Raw genomic sequence first — 20,964 nt, 5'->3', positions numbered from 1 at the left:
GCATGGAGAATAAATGCCAGTTCAGTCCCTGTTGTCACCAAGGTCATCACAGTACAGTGCTATGTGGTCATGGACAACAACTCTAACTGGAGACAAGGAAGGAGGAAGAGTTGAGGACCCCAAAACAAATACTACCCAGCTGCTTTCACAACCTGAAATGGAAAGAGAGACACACCCATACTTATAAATGAACTCAGTCACTTACTTGCGCTCAAACATGCATCAACATGATCAACAGGAGCACCCAGACACAGAACCAAGAAACAAAAATCTAATTCCGCTTGGCAGGAACCTAAAGTAGTGCTAATTAACAAGTCTGATCTCATTGTAATAAGAGACTAAGTCACTTACCAAATATGAAAAGCTGAGTTTGGTCCAATGGTAGTGAGTGCGTTTTAAAAATATTTAGAGAATTTGTGTATTTGCAGCTGGGAGGCCCATCCAAATAAAGGGAGCATGGTAAGAAAACTTTTCCATTAGCAGTTTTTATTTACCTGTTCTCATTGCATTATATACTGCATGACAGTAGGTGTAGCCAGTGCCGGCTTTACCTGTGTTGGCGCTCTAGACAAAATTACGCCCTTGCGCCCTTCCCGCTGCCGGCGCCCCTCTGCCCGCTAGCGGCGCCCCTCCAGCAGATGCCGCCCTAGGCAATTGCCTATATCGCCTATGCCAAAAGCCGGCCCTGGGTGTAGCACAAAGATTTTCAGTGTTTCACTCTGTGAAATCATGCAATTATGAAAATATGGAGTTGCATCCCTGAATGCATAGTTCACCTCTAAATTTTCATATTGGAGGCAATCATTTTGTTTGCTGTATATAGAGATGAGTGTCATCAGCATAGGAAAAAACATGTAGCATGTAAACAGGAAATACTGATGGGCCCAAAACAGAGTCTTGTGGTACACCCAAGTCTACATTATATTATACTGTAAGGTCGTATTGTAGTGGGAGACACGATGCATTTTAATATATAGGACCTAAGCCACAAAAGCATCAATCCTCAAATACCCGTTAAAGTTCTCAAAATGTGTCAATAGGTGTGCTCAAGTCAAAAAGTAGTGGCACTGAGGTTGAATCTGAACCAATAGCAGCAGGAGTTCACAGGCTTCTTTGTAACTGTAGTTTTGGCAGAAACTGAGATATTAATTCTTTATATGTCTGTCCATATTAATTCTTACTGAGTGGGTAATGAGTAAGCTTCTGCAGTATTCTTTTTTTCCCCATCTCTCTCTCTCTCTCTCTCTCTCTCTCTCTCTCTCTCTGGTTTTATGTATTATTCTTTTAATCTTGTACATTTGTTTTGTTAACCCCTCTGCTACATTGCTACATTTGTGAAGCTCTTTGGGTCCATTCCTGTTGTTTTTTAAATGTGCTATATACATAAAGTGACTTGACTCTCTCTCTCTCTCTCTCTCTCTCTCTCTCTCTCTCTCACTCTCTCGCTCTCTCAAGGTTTGCCTAAAGTTGTGGGCCATTGATTTCAGGTGGGGCTTTTCAAGTAGTGGCTTAATGGTGATTGTTTTAAAAGCTTAAGGCCTAATGCCAGTAGAAAGTGAAAAATTGATAATATTTAATATTGGCTGCCCTCAAAATGGACAAGAGATTTTACTGGAACAGTACGAAGCATGCCGATTGCGAGTTTTGTTGCCAAAACCAACTTTGAAAGACTGTCTAAGGATATTAATTTGAACCACCAGAGTACACACAGCCTGAGAAACACCAAGCAAGGGTGCAGCACTTTGACTGCAGAGTGATCTGCAAGTGGCCTCTAATTAGAGTAATCTTATGAGTGAACATTGTGTCATTGTACTAAGAACCTGTTATTAGCTTTTTGATTTATTTTTGTTATTGCAGTAGTTTTAGGTTGCCTCAAAACTTGTAGCATCTTTTGTTCTTTTTTTTTTTGTTGTTAAGTGTTAAGGTTTGTCAGCTGTGGCTGGCTGGTAACACTTATCATGAGTGTTACCAACCAGCCACTTATCAATCATGTTTGTCTGATCCAACAATTGCTATATGGTTATCTAAGTTGACAAGAATGCAGTCCCAAAAAGCGTTTCTCAACAAACATTCCTATCACAAGCTCAGTGACAGATCTCTGTGTCAAGTTGACATGAAGCGTGTTTCCATCTTAGAGTCACTGAACTCACGCTCAGTAACATGGTAAATTAGCTTACACAGAGAGAAAAAATGGCCTAAATGTTATGTGAACAAAGGAAAGGAAATGTGAGCATGAAAACCTTTCCACTGTTTTTTCTGTCACCTTTCACTAGAATTTAGTCTCTCTACGCCTGTGTGTCTTCACCTCCATCTCCGTACACCTCTTTTTTATCTCTCTCTCATTTTCTTTCTTCTCATCCCTCCCCTCCCAGCCTTTTCCCTCCTCTCCATTTCTTCCTTCTTGCCTCCTTTCTTCTCACCCCATTATTCAAGGATCACTTCAGTAGAAACTTGTCTCTCTCACCCTGTTTCTCTCCCGCTCTCTTCCACTTCCAACACTTAATTCCCTCACTGTTCCTCCTTCTTTTCCTTCTTATTTCAGCATTTCTGGCAGTCTGGCAACAACAGGCAGTCAACCTAATTTCTCTCTCCCTCTGCAGCCGCCATTGTAAATAATAATTTGTTCTTAATGACTTGCCTGGTTAAAGAAAGGTTAAATAAAAAAATAAATAAATTCCCTCCCTCCTTCTCCATTCCTCTCGTTGTCCTTCTCTCCCTTCCTCTATACCCTCTCCTTTCTCTCCCAGTTCTGTTGTTGCAGGGTTCCAGCGAGCAGCAACGACCAGTCAAGCTCATCTCCTGGCCAGAGCAAACAAAACCAAAGCCACATTCCCTGAGTTCAATTTGCTGTTACGTCTCAGCTCTGTGAATTGGGAATTTTAAAGCTTAAAGTCTGGAGGAGAAGCTGGGTGGCTTCTGGCTGCTAATCTGCTCGGACCAGTGTGTGTGTGTGTGTGTGTGTGTGTGTGTGTGTGAATCCTAAGAATTGCTTTTATATTCCCTCTGAGTAAAAAAAAAAAAAAAAAGAGAGCCTTCATTATTCATTTCATAGTATTCATAGCCTCCATTCAGTTGGAGGTAGCAATTAACAATGAAGTTACAAAACTCATCTGAAATAAAGGGGAAAATGTTTCTTTCTTCTCTCCCTCTGTTTTCCTTTGCAATGTAATACATTCAAAGATAGTCATGAAGTTAAAATAACGACTTTTTGGCTGTTTTGTGAATTAGAGGTTTTAGCAGAAAGAGATGTTTTTCAGTATGTTACAGGGCGGTTCTTGAGTCAAAATAATACGCACTATAAAATTTACAGTCATCTGCTGTGATTGAGCAATGAATGAGTTGCATATGGTGAGAAATATAAATAAACTCTTCTCTCCCCTTCTCTTCTCTCCTCATCTCTTCTCTTCTCCATAGTGATGTTGTGGCTGATGTTCAGTCATCATAATGCAATAAATAAATACATACACTCACACATAAGCCTACACAGCATACATACATACATGCATACATATGTACCCACCACGTACTCAAAATACAAATGAAAAATATAATGCAAACTGGTAAAACTATAAATACTACACTTATACTTATATCTCTCCCCTTAAGCTATTTTATCAACATATAGACTATTTTTTTTTAACCTCCACTGGATCTTTGATTATTCTATTCTATTCTATTCTATTCTATTCTATTCTATTCTATTCTATTCTATTCTATTCTATTCTATTCTATATTTTAGCGGTAGGAACTACAGTACAGAGGAAACTGTTTCCCACACGGACGTATTTCACTGAAAGCACGCAAGTGTCGTCATACGATGCTAACTGTTAGCTTCATGTATGGAGAGCTCTGTGATACTGTGCAGCGAGAGATAGAAAAACCGCAGCTGCTGTTTATCCAAGACGCTATTTGGTTTTCATAGTAAGTGTCCCTCCGTGTTTGAACTCGTACAGAGGCAGCGGTATCGTGGACTGCACCGTGCCATTCGTTAGCCGAGTGCTAACAACAGTGACATCAACCTGCATGCCTGTCGCAGGGCTGTCATTTCTACTGACAAGTGAACAACAGGGATCAGAGAGAGACTGACAGGTAAGCTGAGACCTAGTTTTCTTGGGGCTACAGCCTTGTTCATGTCATCCTGCGGTTGGAAAAGTAGAAATTAGCTTGGCTAGCGATAGTTGTACCAGGTAACGTGCCAGCCTTGTGGTTGTTGTTGGTGACATGTGAGCCAAGATCATTTAAAAAGACTAAACAGCTGCGTATATCTACATGTAATGGGGGGGATGTCCCTTTATATGATCACATTGTGCTCATGCAGTGTGCTACCACTCTTGGTTAGGCTGAAATGTGGATGATTAATACTGCACCAGTGACCATTTGAGTTTGCACATATGCTGTTGTCCTGCACTTTGCACCTGTGTGAGTCAGACAGGTCACCATCCTTGTGTTGCAAGCCGGGGCATCCTTGTGACTTCTTTGTCTCTGTCTGTCTCTCTCAGTCCCCAGCAGACACCATGGAGTTCCAGGCGGTGTTGATGGCAGCGGGTGGGGGGTCTCGTATGACGGATCTGACCTATAACACCCCGAAAGCCATGCTGCCCGTGGGCAACAAGCCCCTCATGTGGTACCCGCTCAACCTGCTGGAGAGGGTGGGCTTTGAAGGTGACCGTTGTGTTTTCATTTCACTTCTTCTGACTTACTACTAGATTACTGCCAATAATAAAAGAGAGATGCTGTTTCAAAAACTAAACCAGCACTAGAAAACTCTTAAAGCCTCAACTATAGTTATAGCCATCTATAATAGTTCTCATTAAAAAAAAAAAAAAAAAAAAAAAATGTTTTCCTGTCTGTACTTTAATATGGTCCTACCTAGAACTAACCCTCAAATCTTAATGGTTACATTTCTCTTTGCTCCTCAATATTGTTTGGATCTAATGGAATTACTCTTACATTGTAGTTTGTTTTTTTTTTCTTAAATAGAAATAAGATTGCTGGTGCAGAAATTTAAGTAAAAAACAATAATCGGTGAAAGTCGTTGATTTAGAAAGTACACACTGTAGAAGAAGTGACAGCAAAAACAGACGTTCGATCTTTCCCATGCGGTTTAGAAAGGATGAGAAAGCAGATAATATTACATGTGATAATTGTATATAGGCCTAATATTATCGCTTATGCTGAATGAAAAGTATGACAAAGAAACTCGAAACTATAAACGTCTGCCCAGATTATTCACAAATGTCATCACTTATAGTATTTTGTTTTTACTAATTTAACTAATAAACAAGGCTAGTGAGCCAGCAAGAAGGTGGTCTCGGAAACATAAACCAGTAATGTTCATGCTAGATCACTGTTAACTACGATAAAATCAGGATATTGATAAAGTTCAACGGTCAAGCACATTCTGCACCTCAGTGAAAACAGTGCTTTTACGTGAAAGCTGAAGCATATTCGGGGTTGAAAAGTGTCTTTGTGTAGGTGTTGCATACCTGCTCAGGTATCTCAACTTAGTGTCCAAGCAAGATCATGCACTCTGATTGGTTGATCATAGGGCAGTGTCTGTGTCCAGGAGTTCAGTAACACACACATCAACACACAAGTATAAAAGCTTCAGTGTAAGTGCAGCTGCATTACTTTTGTGTAACGTTTGACTATAAAACACGCCGTAGTTAGTTCATGCTTCTTTCCCATGCTTGTGTAGGTTTTATACAGATATAACCCTCAATTAGCCAGTTTATGACGTGATGCTTATGGACTGTAATATTTATACTCTCTAAATGAATGTGATTTAAAATGATAAGCGGAATTCTTCACACAAAACGCACTTAATTAAAAGTAAAATTACAGACTTCAAAAATATGGCAAGGAAGTGTAATTATGCCAGTTTCAATAACGAGTGGTTATAATTAATTGCCTCGCTCTTTGATTAATGTATTTATGCTGTTTGGTGCCCAGAAAACATGCAAGTACCTGTCAGTAGCCTCCAACAATATTGGCTTACTCCTTTTGCTGCATGAAACTTGACAGTGTTGAGTTTATAACTGTCCTATTGTTTTTTTCCCCCAATATTAGTTTCACCAGCTTGTCAGCACATCATCAGCCATTTTGGGGTGTGCTTTTCCTACCTAGATTTACAGTCCAAGGTTTTTACTTCTTGTGGCGCAACATGCAGTAGGTCCAGCACTTGTGGGCTTGTAAAGAGATTTGATGCAATATGCTTATGCTTGCCAGTAAACAGCCCCTTTCATTATGAAAGCGTGTAGGTCCTCACTAGCCCAAAGAAAAGCTACCTTTCTATATGTTATCATCCTGTGTGGCCAGCAGTTTACTGTGTGCAGCCAACTAGCCAAAACCCCTGCAATTAGGTTTTACTAGGCTGACACAGCTATGTATGGTGAACTAAATGGCCAGGAAAAGACATTTTATGCAGACAAGGGTAATTAAGCCAGATGGACTCTGCAGTGTTTTATATTTGTAAAGTGGTCTGGCCATTTTAGGAGGTAATGTCAGTGCCAACTTTGTAAAGGGTTGAGATGTCTTCTAAACTTGATTTAAGATGCAGGGTGTATCATAGTCAAAGAAAACATCATCGAGCCAGTGTGCTGAAATGTTACACCAAAGTCCATTCTTGCTATATTACTGTACTTTTCAGTACTAGAACTCATGGGGAAAGAAAAAGAAAAGTTTATTTACCAGTTAAGTTTCCGTCCTCTTGGGCATGTTTGCTCTGATGAGTGTATGTATCTTTTGGGCGTGCAGCTGGGATATGAATCTAGGTTCACCTCATAGGTCCTGATGACCTGATGGTCATGGATCTATGACAGATGAGCAACCCTATCACGAGCAAGAATAGGCTCAGTCTCAAAAATAAATATAAAAAGTCACTAGTGACTAGAAAGTAACTAGAAATCCAAAGAATATGTATGTAATGTGTTTTTTTAGTCCAGAAGTGTGTTGTACATGAAAACACAGACGCCAGTGATTCTTGAGGGAAAATGTTATTCCATCATGACAACTTGAGGTCATGTTAGACAACAAAACAGAATCTATCAAATGAGGCTATAACGGATATCTTTTTAGGCCACATGATATTTAAATAGTGTTGTTTTATTTTTGTTTTTCAGAGGATGTACAAATAAATACAAGTCTGTAAGGGATTTGAAACCAAACACTGGAAAACAAATACCTACAGAAAGAATGTAGCCCGAGATACTCCAGTCTTCTGTTGGCTTTTGCCCAAATACATATTATTCTCTTGTATGGAGGAAGTGTAAGACCAAACTTCATTCAGAAATCTGGCAGTTTAATGGTTTTCAGCAAAAGCACACATCAGCTAAAACATAAGACCCACCCTTAATCTCCGCTCTCAGTTTGGCATAGATATAATCCACCAACTATCATATATGATAATAACATTGGAGACCGAAATTGCCCATAGATCTGAATGTTCAGCCTGTTCAGGGTGTCTCCCTGCCTTCCACCTTATGAATGCTACAATTGGCTTTAGCCCCCTCGTGGCCCTAAGTAGAATAAGTTGCAATAGAAAATGAATGCGATTATGCCTAGTAGCCAGAGAAAAATGTGCGTTTGAATATCACAGAAACTACAAAAGAAAAATAACACCTTACTTATAACTGCACCTTAAAGTTACAACCTTAACATATCTGCTGTATATGTTGCCCTGTATTTATTTGCTTCAAACTGTGTTTTCAGAGGTTATTGTGATCACCACCAAGGAGGTCCAGAAGATGATGAGCGCAGACCCTAAAATTAAGCAGGATGTGAAGATGAAACTGGAAGTGGTGTGTATCCAGGAGGATGGAGACATGGGTACCGCTGACGCTCTGCGACATATTCAGCCGAAGATCAAGGTGTGTATGAACTTTTTCAGGTACTGCCTAATAGGGCTGTACCCGACTCACAATTTTCTGAGTCAACTCAGAGTCGGTTATCAGACCAAAAAAAAAAAAAAAAAAAAAAAAAAAACTGAAAATGACTCTCCCTGAGTTGACTGTGGGGGTTTATGAGTTACGATTCGACAGGAGACAGCCCTACTGCTCACTGTGGACGCAGCCTGTTATGATTAACCAGCGCTGCAGCTGAGGCCAAGTCTAACTGAATTTCTTTTGTTTCAGAAAAAGTTTGCTGTTTCTCAGATTTTCTTAAGATATTTAAAAGTATGGCATTTTAAGTGTTACACCAGTGTGAAGTGTGTTTTAGAATATGGTAGTTATTTGTGTGGATAGATTATTTTGATTTTTGTCCATTCACACGTCACCACATGAGCATTCTCTGATCATTTTCCAAAAGCGCTTGAGGTCCCCTATTGAGTTTGCACAGGCCTACATTTGTAAGCCTGCACATGCGCTGTCAGCTTTTTCAAAGGCTCTGTTTTCCCTTTCACACTACAGCACGGTAATGACATTGTCAAATTCCAAGTCATGTGTGAAAAATGGTGGCATAGTGCGGCCTGGGGCTGTGCGATATGACGATATATATCATGCAACAGTAGAAAAATGTCTGTCATACCATGTTTTGCTCTATCATTTCATAGTCATAAATCAACTCGTTCCAGTAATTTATTATGGCATTTTATTTTCTGTAGTTTGGACGATGCTTAGTTTTGCAGTATCATTTCTTAAACTCTGCACTAATGAAGCTCAGATAAAAACAGCAGAACTCATGGCTGCACTGGCACTGAGACAAAAAGTTCACTCCAAAGCAAAGTTTTTATTTATTTCTCACCTTTAATTTAGTGACACCTTGCAGTCTCCAGAATTTTGGGACAGGCAGGCAACATCACAACAGAGGCTCAGACCTCCTCAGTTTCAGACACTGACGAGACACGAAACCAGCATCATGTTGTTTTCGTCAGCCGGCACAAAACACAGGTCACACAAAAAAAGTCTAGCGAACCCAAGTGGTTTTGTGCAGCCCTACATGCAGGTACAGTTCTGGAGAGGGGCAGGAGCTACATACAGCTGTGGTGTTGCTATGGCGGCGTTTTAACAGAGAAGTAAATGGCCTCGGTCACTGACTGAAGAAGTGTCACTGAATATGGCACTGTCAGGGCACTGTTGTTGCCTGGGAAAAAAATGTGCCAGACTCCTTCCATCATTACACTTTTATTCTACATTGTATATTTTGTTTACTGTTGAATTGAAAATTTGCACAAAGGTTCCAAGTAAAAGAAGAAAAAAAAATAGAAGAAAAATAATAAAATTTGATGAAGTACCTTTTATTTGAAATTTACATGTCATTATCGGGATATGAGATTTGGGTCATATTGCACAGCCCTAGTGTGGACACAAGAGCAAATAGGAAAAAAAGAGATTTGTTTTCAAATTTTCCTTGGTGTAGTGTGGACATGACATTAGAGAATGAAGAGAGAAAAGATATTGAGGATACAAGGAGTGCAGTGATCCTCACTATACAGTATGTAATTCAGTCTGAGGTCAGGATATGCAAATGGGTTGATTTATTTACACAAGCTGCTATGAATTTCTCATCATTAGTGTTGTTGACACAAGCTCTTAGATCCTGCAGCAAGTCCTTGAATAGGAGCACATGGGATCTGCTTGGAAAAACAACAAAAAACAAAAAGAACAACATTTTAAACCGCAACAAAACATGCAAAAGATACTTCATCCATCCAACAGAACACAGTAACTATGATGCCCTATTCTCCATTCATACTGATAATACATTTTGGAACCATTTTGTGTATTACAGCAATATTACTATACATTAGAGCTAGTTAGTATATCATATTACCTGTTACTATTGCAACAGGCTTCAGCTTGCTGTACCCACCTTTTATCAATAAATCTGAGCTATCATTAAAAGTACACAACATTTAAAGTATCATTTAAAGTACACAACAGAAAAAAATCAGTGTTGGCTGGTTGTATATTCTAATTAAAGAATATATCAGATACTCTGAATTTGCATGTTGCAGCAGTGCCAGTTCATGAAAGTAACAACACACACACATGAGAGGATTATCTTTTTGCTGGGGATATTAAAATGAAACCAGAGGTCAGCACAGTCACGTGTAAAGCCCAAGGTGATGGTTTTGTAACAAACAGGATGGTTTTCATGTGTTTATTGTTCCATCCCTTAGAATTAAATGTTAGAGGGAAATTGTGCAAAAATGACCAAGACTGTGGGTAGGATTTTGGGTCGGGGGTTCTGTGTACTGCTGGGTGACCGCTGATCCGTGCCTTTCCCTCCCCGGATGGCCAAGGCAGCCGAAGTGCCTCATTTCACCTTTTTAAAATACACACAAACACACATAGACATTCACATTTACACATGCAGACACGGCATCCCAGACCACCACCCCTGACTTCCAGACCCCCACTGTATCCTTCCTGCTGATCCTTCCATCCCTCCCTCTATCCAGCTCTCTCTAAACAGATGAGGTCATTGTTAAGGCCCACGGTCTCTGTGCTGCCAGTTTACCCAGCGCACCATCTACTCTCATCCTGTAGCCGAGCACATCTGTGCAACACTTGTGTTTGGGTATGTTATGTAGGGTTTGTTAGAGTATATGTTTTAAGGTATATGCCGAGAGATTGTTGTAGTTGACATGGCTCCGTCTGGCCCCCCCATTACCGTGGAGACATGCCTGTATAGAGTTTCATGAAGTGTGGAGCAGTTTAGATGAATTTCTAAAGCAATAACCTTGTAAGAATTGTTCCTGTGTACAGCACTGTTTCATTATTGATGACTGCCATGGGACTGGCCTGGTATTTCTGAGTTAAAAAGAGAACTGTACACTCTACAGTGTTTGTGCCTCCATGTTTTCAGTTGAGGGAAAACCTTAATGTTCCTTGACATGCCTTTTTTTTTTTTTTCCTTTTTTTGTCCCCCACAATTGAAGATCTGGGCAGGAACGATGGATTAGGCTCTATCCGTCATGCACAGTTTGTGAGCTTCTGCTGGCCTGTTTTGCATGAAAGTTGGAGCAATGATAGATTTTGACACTGAGGCCCGGTATTTTTAATATAAACCTGATTGGCCAACCACAGTGCCACCACCAGGCCAACAAGGCCTAGTGTTTTATGTTCAGTATCTCAGACACTGCTGCATCATATTTGATGAACTTTTAGGTGATGATGCGTTTCTGCATTGATATCTAGTATCTACAAAGTGAAACTACTTCACCTGCCATTATGCCACCAACATAAAATCCCCAAGCTTCAAGCAGCAGTGTCTTAGACATCACACATAAAAAAATAGTAAAAAGTAAATGAATAAGGCATGGGGAGTCATCATGGTCATTGTTGACTTGTTTTTACAGTATCCCTCATATATTTGAACACGTGGGTGCCGCCAGTGGAATCTGTCAGTTTCAATGCAGCAAAATCAGCCCACCTTGCTTTTGAAAATAAATGCTTTAAAGACTTAAGATTCTGCATTTGTTGTGACAAGCAAGTTTCATGTTTTTCTGGCACTTAAATGCAGCTCTGTACAGACTCATATTATTGCTCACAAGTTCTTTAATAAAAACATAGTATAACCACACACACAAACACACACACAGGGCTAGCTCCAGCATGCTCCCATTGAGAATAGTTGAGTTCCTAATCCTTTGAGCAGCCAGCTAGATTAGAGGCATTGAGTTACACACACAGACACTGCAGAGTGGTGAGTGAAGAACCGTAACTATGGCCTGCCAAATCCCCGCACAGAAATCACTCAAACTGTCAGACTGACGCATGTGTACAGTATAGACATACACACTCACTCATCTCTTTACACAAACACCCTCCCATGAGGGGATTTGGTGTAGCCTATCAAACAAAATACTTACAGGAATCAGTGAACACTCGGGGTGAGTGGAGGAGGTCATACCGCTCGCTTTTTGAAAAGAAAGATTATCAAGGGCATATTTTGTTTTGTTCAGTCATCAGTGAAGCTACACGAAAGCAGACGGATATGCCTGATTACTACTTAAGTCTTTTACAATAAGCCTAACTAGTGAAAGGTGTACTTTGTATGCACTTTTTGCTTTGTGTGCCTGATGTGTGTTTGACATTTTCATTATCGTTTAGGCTTAATCACCAGGCAGAATGAGCGTACGCAGTCTGAAAGAAGTACATATGCTTTAGCCTTGCTCATTACAAAAGGTCACCCTTGGTCTAGATACATTAATCAGCTTATAAGCCACAGGACAAAAGCTGAGGAGAAAAGGAGACTGCACTATTTTATTTTATTTTTTTCATGTGAGGGACACAGCAGACATGACTAAATACCACACACGCACACATGCTGTCTGATTTTTTTTTTATGCTCTATCCATCTTCTCCCTGCTTTCTTTTTCATCTGTGGTCGTCTGGTGATGCTCCTTCCCCTGACATGCAGTGGTCTAGACTTCATTTTCTAAAGGAAGTCGTGTTAACACAGGGCAAGGTTTGGTCATAGTCCACTTCTGTTAAACCAACAGTTTTAGCCTACAATGAAAAAAATGTTCCATGGCCTGGTCCACTGTGTGCTTATATTTGGAGACCAGTTAGTAGACCGAGACCAGTTAGTAGAGCGGCTACACTGGGGAATGTTTATTTAGATGACAACTGAACACGACATGGTAAAAGAAAAAAAGTCGTATAAAAAGCAAACATGTAGAAAATGTCTGGGGACAAAATATCCTTGATTAAACTTGGCAGATGTATTCCTTTCCAATGGAAATTTGGCTAATATTTTGTCCCACTTTTTTTTCCTCCCCTTGAAAATTTCCTTTTTTTAATTGATGGACAACTTTGAAAACTTTGCTGGATGACTGCTTAGTAAAGTGTTTATGTAACAAAATAATTTACATAAAAAAAAATACAAAAAAAAAAAAAAAAAGATGTAGGCGCTGCATCCCTGAAACAAATGTTAGGGTGAATGAAAGGCCCAGGTCAATCTAAAAAGGTGTGTCTTTTTATAAAGCCAGGAAGAAGTGAATATTTCTGAAAATTTGCAAGTTTGAAAGCATAGCCTGTTGTATGCATTTCAGTCATTTAAAATGACTGCATTCTGATTGTGTAAGCCGTTGTTTTGGATTGGTTTCAGCTGCCACTGGTCTGTCCGTCTGCCCGTGTGTGTGTGTGTGTGTGTGTGTGTGTGTGTGTGTGTGTGTGTGTGTGTGTGTGTGGTCCTGACCTGTCCAGTTAAGATCCTGGCTGTTGAAAGGCCAAAGTGTCTCTGCCTCTCCAGCTGACTCCACTCTGCTGTCACCTCAGTATGCGCTTGTGTGTGGGATTGTGCAGACGCATGTGTTTGCCTGCAGTGTGTGTGTGTGTGTGCATGTGCTCAATATGTGCCCTATCTTTTAGCATGTGTGAGCTTGCATGTGTGTGTGATAGAGGGAGAGAGAACCACAGAGAAAAGCAGTTTAAAGTGTCGGTGTCAGTTGATCTCCTGCAGACACTTCCAGCTCTGCCGTGGCAGCTTCCTGTCGCCGCATCGAGACCAGGTTATGCCAGGAGTTACCTCCAGGTCAACTGCTCAACCCTTGACCCCACAAACAACCCCACACACACACACACACACACACACAGAACTCCACCCCAATCGTAAGCCACCAGCATCAACACTGAACATTAACGATATTAATTGGAGTATAGTAGAAATGTAAAATTGTATTAACCTCCATTTTGATTTCATTAGATGGAATGCAGTATATGTTTTGGGTGCCAAATCAACAAGCACAGTGTGGGACTTGCCTTTGTAACCCATTGCAGTCAATGCTCAATTATCTAAAATGTTCTAAAGCTGCAGGGAATTTCTTAGGTCAGCCAAGTGTTGCATGATGTTCACAAAACAAAAATCAGATTGCTGCTGTTTTGCTTAATAGTGCAAATGCATGCACACACACACACCACAATGTTCACTAACTAAGTGGCTACCTGGTGATAGTTACGTGCCCACCTGCAATTGAAAGCATTACGTTGACACCCCTTTTTTTGGTTTTGCCTCAAGACACTCTGGGAATGGGCGGAAATCACTTACTGAAGCAGATGTAGATGAGGCAAGTTGAGGGAAAGTGGGTACACTAAATATGTAAATTACAACACTTCATCACAAAACAACTCCTGGAATGCACTGAAGAACACTTTCCCTCTGTCTGTGCCCCATTTTAGAAATTTTGTGGTCAGTTTGAATAGATCACAGCAGCACCCTGAGGCATCCCAAGCTCTGTTGCAGGTTATCAAGGGTTTATCAAGGTGATGGTGGTTGTTTTCTCAAGTGTCTAAGCTGTAGCTTATTTCCTCATAAGTACTGAGGCGGTAATGGCCAAGAGTGACAGCAGTAGTTGTTTCATTCCTTTCCTCCTTGTTTCTTCCTGTCTTCTTTCTGTTTCCTTTTCCAGCTCTCCTTCTTAGCTGCTTTCACGCTTTTCCCCCTTCACTTCTCACTCTCCTCTCTCTCTCTGTCACACCTCCTTCCCTTCCTTCCTCCCTCGTCTTCCTCACAGACGGGAAGGTTGTCTCTGTCATTGAGGAGGCTGGTGCTAATGGTGGGATTAGCTTGTATGCTGACAGCCCACGTCATTGCTGCCCACGACAGCCAGATGGAGCCCACACGCAGATGCATGTGGGCACACACACACTCACACACACTAACACACTCACACATACACACATAAACATGCAGACACTTAACACATCAGTGGCGGCTAGTTAATATGACTGATGTAGGTTTGGCTCTGTCTATTTCTGGCAGCAGTGTAAGTGATATCTCAATGGAATTTGAAAGCAGTGTTTTCATACAAGGCTTAAAGCTACTTCGGTTTACACATTATTACATAGTTGGGATGCTGAAAATAGTTTGTGTTGATGAAAGCGGTTCATGCAGAGTGAGAATGAAAGAAGCCCGGGTCCCTGAAACTCTTTCATGACAGATGGAAGGTTTCTTTGAAGGAGCATTTTGTCAGTACAGTTTTGGAAGTCCAGCCACTAAACTTGTCCTCCGATGAGTGACTGGCTGAATTTTGTTCCTTTGCATTATGATGATGTCAAAGCAGTCTTTTTGTTGCATTAGCTCATTGGAGGATGCTCAGAGTCAGCCTGACAGGTTACAGTTGAGTAGACATAAAGACAAGGTAGTTTCTGTGATACAGTGGCCATTTCTACCCAGGGTTATGATGTAAATAAGTACCAGGCTTTATATAATTCGACATTAGCAAGGTTACAGGCGTACTTGATTTTATCTTGCCCACTCACTTTCTCAGAAATATCATCACTGACACATGAGTCACCCAGTACACACGTCACTGGTCTGTCACACATCACTCTAATGGTCCTCCCAGTGATAGAGATGCAATAATCACACAAATCTAAAATAAAAAGTAACAAAATCAAACATATCGACAGATGGCTTTAATGAAACAAAAGCCTGTCCCATCTGTCAAATCAACTGTACCGTACATAACAACATAATTAGGGAAATAACAGGTGAACTAAGTGCCAGTTTGGAAAAATGAGTTTGTGTCTCAAGGGAATACACACAGTTTGATAAACAAATTTATTAATCGTGATTGTTCTGAAGATTTAGGACCCTGCTATTTTTACGTTAGTCGAGACTTTCAAATAGTAAAAACAGCTTTATCTGTGGATCTAAGGCTACACTAATGCACAAAGGCTGTATAATCATGACTGTTTCATGAGACTCTGCTGTTTAAACATGCCTGAACATCAATAGTAGCATTATTAGCTCTACACAAGGTGAGGCTCTTCCATGTTTTTGGCTGGATGGCCACCTTGGAAATCCAACCAAACCCTGGCAGTGTCTTGTGTTCGACACAAGGCAACTGTCTATGCCCAACTGCTCATTTTAAAAATGGCCGTAGTTGCAGCAGGGAAGCAAGCTACCATGGAGCCTCGTGACAATGTCCAAGCCAGTTATCTGGTGTGCATGTGTGCTCATTTATTTCTGTCTTTGTGTTTGTGAGGTGCATGTGTGTTTTTGTGTGTTGTATGCAATAGCCACATGTCTGGTGTGCTGAACCAGAGTGTGTCAGTGAGCTAAAATGAGACTTACCCTGCATTCCAAATCGCATACTTATACTTTTTACTTTTAGTATGTACTGCAGCTGCCCTTAAAAAGTATGTAGTTTAGTATGTATTGGGACATACTAATTCTTTTTTTCCCTACTAAATAGTATGGTAGTATGGGTATTGGAACGCAGGGTTAGGTTGGTAGTGTCCTCCATAACTGAGCAGCTGAAAATACGAGTTAAGAGTTGGCAAGGAGAGATCTGAAGTGTCTTGAAAATCTAATGGGTGGAGAGTTTTTGATCCAAAACAGAGCATGGGTGATAAAATAACTTCTGAAGGCCTGGAATCTCAGAACTTGGCATAGTTATCGTTATATAAAAAATGTTATCAAAGTGTTGCAGACATGTTATGGTCATTTTGTACTACAGTATGACAGAGTGCAAATACACAGGACTTTGAATTAAATGAATTGAGTGTTTGTTGGGCTTGTTTGAGTGAATGTTACCAGTCTTTTCTCACTTTCCTCAGACGGACATCCTGGTGGTGAGCTGTGACCTTATAACAGACGCGGCACTTCATGAGGTGGTTGATCTGTTCAGGGCCCACAATGCAACACTGGCCATGCTGATGAGCAAAGCCCATGAATTCACCGAGACAGTCCCGGGGCAAAAGGGCAAGAAAAAAACAGGTAACAGAAACTTAAGGACATAAGATTTGATAACTTAACAACAAATCAGATTTTAAAAATTAATTTTACACCAATTTGTATTCAGCGTTTAATATATTTTGTAATATGTTTTGCCCATATTATCACAGTGTCAGTATTTAGGCCAAGTGGCATGGAGGAAACAGGCTTTCTCATAGATTGCTATTAAACTCCATTAAAATTGGCTCTATTATTTTTTACTTTTTACTTTACTTTATTACTCCGTTACTTTACTATATTGCAATACTTGGCACAACCAAAAGTGCCATGGAATATTGGTATTTTTTACTTCATTTATTTTGTGTTATGCATCATCAAATATTGTTGTTTTTTTTTCTTCCCTCAGCGGAGCAGAGAGACTTTGTCGGTGTGGACGAATCAGGGAAGCGGCTGCTGTTCATGGCCAATGAGGCGGACCTGGAGGAGGGGCTATCAATCAGGAAGTCCATCCTGAGGAAGTAAGTGATATGAAAAGCTAAAAGCACAGTATCGACACAGGCAGTCAAATTTGGAAATATTATTGTTATATTATTGTAGTTTTGGTGTCTTTCCCACGTGTTGCTTATTCAGCCTAAGTGATTTTAAGTGTCACGGGAGCATTTATAAACAGTGAAGGTGGAAATGGCTCACTGCACAGGTCTGAAGCATCTTATGTTTTAACCAGAAAACATAAATTATAACTTTTTTAAATTATTTAAACATATAGGCTACATTTCAATAAGAACACTGAGTAACAGAGTGAGGGATCAAGTTGCAGCAATACTCTTCAAACTAAAAGCACTAGTAATCATATAGTTTTAAAAATTGTAGTATTGACGTATTGAAGTATCAATTCTTGTCACATCAGTAGTCGCTTTTAGGGTCTAACTCCATAGTCTGGGCTTCAAGTGACACTGAATGTGTTCTGTATATTTTGTTGGGAGAGCATATGTTGTGTGTTCCGGTTAGATTAAAAGTGTTTTAGCTGCTATGTTTTGTGACTGCCTGTATGGGAGAGTGGGAGTGTAAGGTTTGTGTTACAGTAAGCGTACTCTAGGTGGGTTTTAGTTTCTAGGTCCTAAACCGAGTGTATGTGTGAGAGCGGGTGTTTTGGGAGCTCGTAAATACTTCATGGAGCCAGAGCCACTGTAAATTCTGGCCAATAAGAGAGAGGCCGGAGCAGCTGCTAGTATGCCTCCCTGCGCAGGGAAATCATCTGCCATACACACACACACACAAACACACACACACACACACACACGCTTACACATAACACACTAGCTCTGACAGGGACATTGATGAAGGAAAAACATACACCCACTCACACATTGTCACATTATGATGGAAACATATTGAGCCTTGAGCAAAACATTTATGACTTAAGTTGAAAGACTTATAACTTATGTCATAAGTCATGGTCATGTCTTTTCATTTAAACACACACACCAGACAAACACGGAACGAACAAAAACATGGAACGAACACAGAAAATCTCTCAACACACTTAACTTAGTTAATAAAAGCCTCAATTCCAGAATTGGGGGTTTTGGCAAACTTTAATTGGTCAACCACCATTAAGGGTGTGAATCTTTGACGTAACATTGATTCACAATTCAGTGGTGATTAATGATTTTTCATTTTTGAAATGATTCAGTTGGATTTGAGTTTGTAAACCGCAGTTTGAGTCACCAATTTAATTTGGTGCTTTCAGCCAAAATTTTATTTCCATCAATAAACAGTTGCCGTAATGTAAGCTAAGTTTTGTACATCACTATCATGCAGTCAGAGGCTCATTGCATCACAGGGGACACACGCTCTCTCTATCTCTCTGTCTCTCTTTCTTTCTGTGTGTGTGTGTGTGTGTGTGTGTGTGTGTGTGTGTGTCACACTACAGGCTCCTTCTTTGGTGAGCTGTGTCTGGATTTGTCATAAATGTACACATTCCCTGTAGAGAGTTAGTGTGTAGCCTAAGTAGTGTGTCCAATCTTGTAATTCCTCCAAAACGTTTTGTACTTTCCATTGTCTTTTTTTTTTTCACTTTCAGCTGTAGGGAGCGGCTGCACTGTTCCATCAGAAAATAGAGTGAATTATTGACAGATAGATTTCTGTCCATTGAGCTGTTTAGATCATCAGGACCACTAGAGTAGAAGTACAGTATGGAGAAAACGGGCCAAAAAGGCTTTGCTCTTAATGATGCTACTTTACAGAAAGCATTTTAAAATAAATAAAGAAGTAAGTTTGAAAATCTATAGTCATCAGAACATCATTAGAGAAAGACATCTCCATTTTATCTTTGTTTTTGTAATGCTGTGAGTCATTGCCCCAAAACAATAGTAGGAACATTTTCTGACTTGTTAAACACATGGTGACAGATCAGTCTTTTCAGAATAAAGTTAACTGGGTTGAACTCACTTTTGGTCAAAATGGATGTAAATCCTACAGAGCCAAACATGTCAAAAAGCAAAATTTTGGATCTTCTAATCAGAATAAACACGATGGCCAGCCAGCACAAAATAAGACAACATAGTTCCAGTTTTCAAGAAGCACAGACAAACACTTTTCTGCAAACACTGTCAACACTGATCGTGCAAGATACTGGGGCTTGTTGTCTTCTAGAATCAAAGTAACTGCCATTGGTACAGTGAATTTACAGGATCTTTTTCATTTTTATTACCTTGATACAGGAAAATTCCATGTAGATTCACAGCGTAATTTACCGTATAATAATACTGTATTCAACTTCCTGTGCATTGCTAACTTATGCGTCAAATATTATAATTACCAAAATACTTGGATATCTGAACTCTCCATTTACTAATAAATAGTTTTAGATCTAAAAAAAAGGGCATTGTGGGTAGTCGTATTTATGTTTGTTTGGGTCAGTATTGTTGCATTGGTCTCTGTGGTGGTCTCTCTCTGTATCCAATTAAAACTCACTGCTACTCAGACATTCCTGCCTTGGAAATAGTCCCAGTTTTTTTTTTTTTTTTTTTTTTTTTCCAAAATTAGGAAACTAAAGAAACACTTACTGACTAGTGATGATGGCTGGTGGGGGAAAAGTCATCAGTCATTATTGTTTTTCATATTGTTTGTTAATATTATTCGTATTCACTATTTTCTCCATCCAGTTTATTGTTTTGGATGTTTGGATGTTTGGTGACAGCTTTGTCACCATTCACTCCAAGTCTTTGTCCTGAGTCTGTTGTAGACATTTTTGATATTGTGGCTTACATACACACACTGTAGTAAGTGTTGATAATGTCACAGAATAAGCATATAGTTGATTTTGTCTTAAGACTCAAAATGTATTTGACCCTTTATAGCAGAGCTTGGTAGCATGCTGGTTTGTATGGTCACCTGGGTGCTAAGTGAGTCCACATGGTGGTGAAATATCCTCATTTGTTGCTCTGTGCTCCCCTGGGCTAGTAATCCAGAGCATCAGATTATGTCTCTCCATTCACTCTGTAGTGTGGCAAAACAGATCCCAAAGTAACACTTAAGCACAGAACAAATGCAAAGTGGATTTTACCAATATAATAAACAATAAGTCCTGGTACCGAGTTTTTCTATGGGTCTTGTCTTGTTATTTTCCTGTTTGAATTGGGAAGTAGACCCAGCAGGTAGTGCTAAAAGTGTTATTTTGTGACCTGTTTTGCTGTGCTATGGAAGTTAATTAAAGCAGTATTCTGGATGTGTAGCCCAGGGGTGCTCAGAGTAACTAATGAGGGTATTTAAGAGTCCATGTGGACACTTATCACACTCAGGTAACTATCGCTAGGTAGACAACAATTTCATTCAGTTCCGACTGTCCATTGTAAACAACCTCACCACTTCCATACTTCCTTCACTACAAGCACATACCAAGAGGATCGGGACTGTTTGCCCACTCTGTACATGCCAGTTCCTCTAAGCGTATGGGCTTTTCTTGCTACTTCTCCACTGCTGCTCCTCTCTTCTGCCTAGGCATTGTTCGGTTTACTGTTCCATAGACCACAGCAAACCTCTCCCAATTATCACTATATACTGCATAAAATGATTATTAAGTGATTTGACTCACTTTGAACATTGTTATCATCTATTTATAGTGGCCAGAAGTTAGCTCAGTGTAGTCCCAGAGTGTAGCCAGCATCTCCACATTCATAAAAAATGCTTCCCTTGTACCTGACATTTCCTCAGAGCTGATTCTGAACCGCTCATAGATATGGACCCTTAATCCCTCCGAGACAGAGGGACATCTCCACTGGATAGAAAAAACAAAAGCACAGCTCTCTGTTTTTCTTTTCCAGACATCAGTGA

General features: G+C 40.1%; 1 protein-coding gene across 1 annotated transcript in view; it reads left to right on the top strand.

Moving 5' to 3' along the window:
- Positions 1-3,773: 3,773 nt before the first annotated feature.
- The window catches only part of eif2b3 (eukaryotic translation initiation factor 2B, subunit 3 gamma), a 39,611-nt gene continuing 22,420 nt past the window's right edge, over positions 3,774-20,964 (top strand). Inside the window, exons 1-5 of the mRNA XM_030075114.1 lie at positions 3,774-4,089; positions 4,500-4,662; positions 7,711-7,868; positions 16,512-16,671; positions 17,036-17,147. Of these exons, the coding sequence (XP_029930974.1) occupies positions 4,515-4,662; positions 7,711-7,868; positions 16,512-16,671; positions 17,036-17,147 (578 nt within the window). The 5' untranslated portion in view covers positions 3,774-4,089; positions 4,500-4,514. The remainder of the gene's footprint in view (positions 4,090-4,499; positions 4,663-7,710; positions 7,869-16,511; positions 16,672-17,035; positions 17,148-20,964) is intronic.

This window comes from Myripristis murdjan, chromosome 17, assembly GCF_902150065.1.
Source record: "Myripristis murdjan chromosome 17, fMyrMur1.1, whole genome shotgun sequence".
In the NCBI taxonomy this organism is placed as follows: domain Eukaryota; kingdom Metazoa; phylum Chordata; class Actinopteri; order Holocentriformes; family Holocentridae; genus Myripristis; species Myripristis murdjan.
The sequence above is the reverse complement of the archived record's forward strand: the minus strand, read 5'-3'. Positions and strand labels throughout refer to the sequence as shown.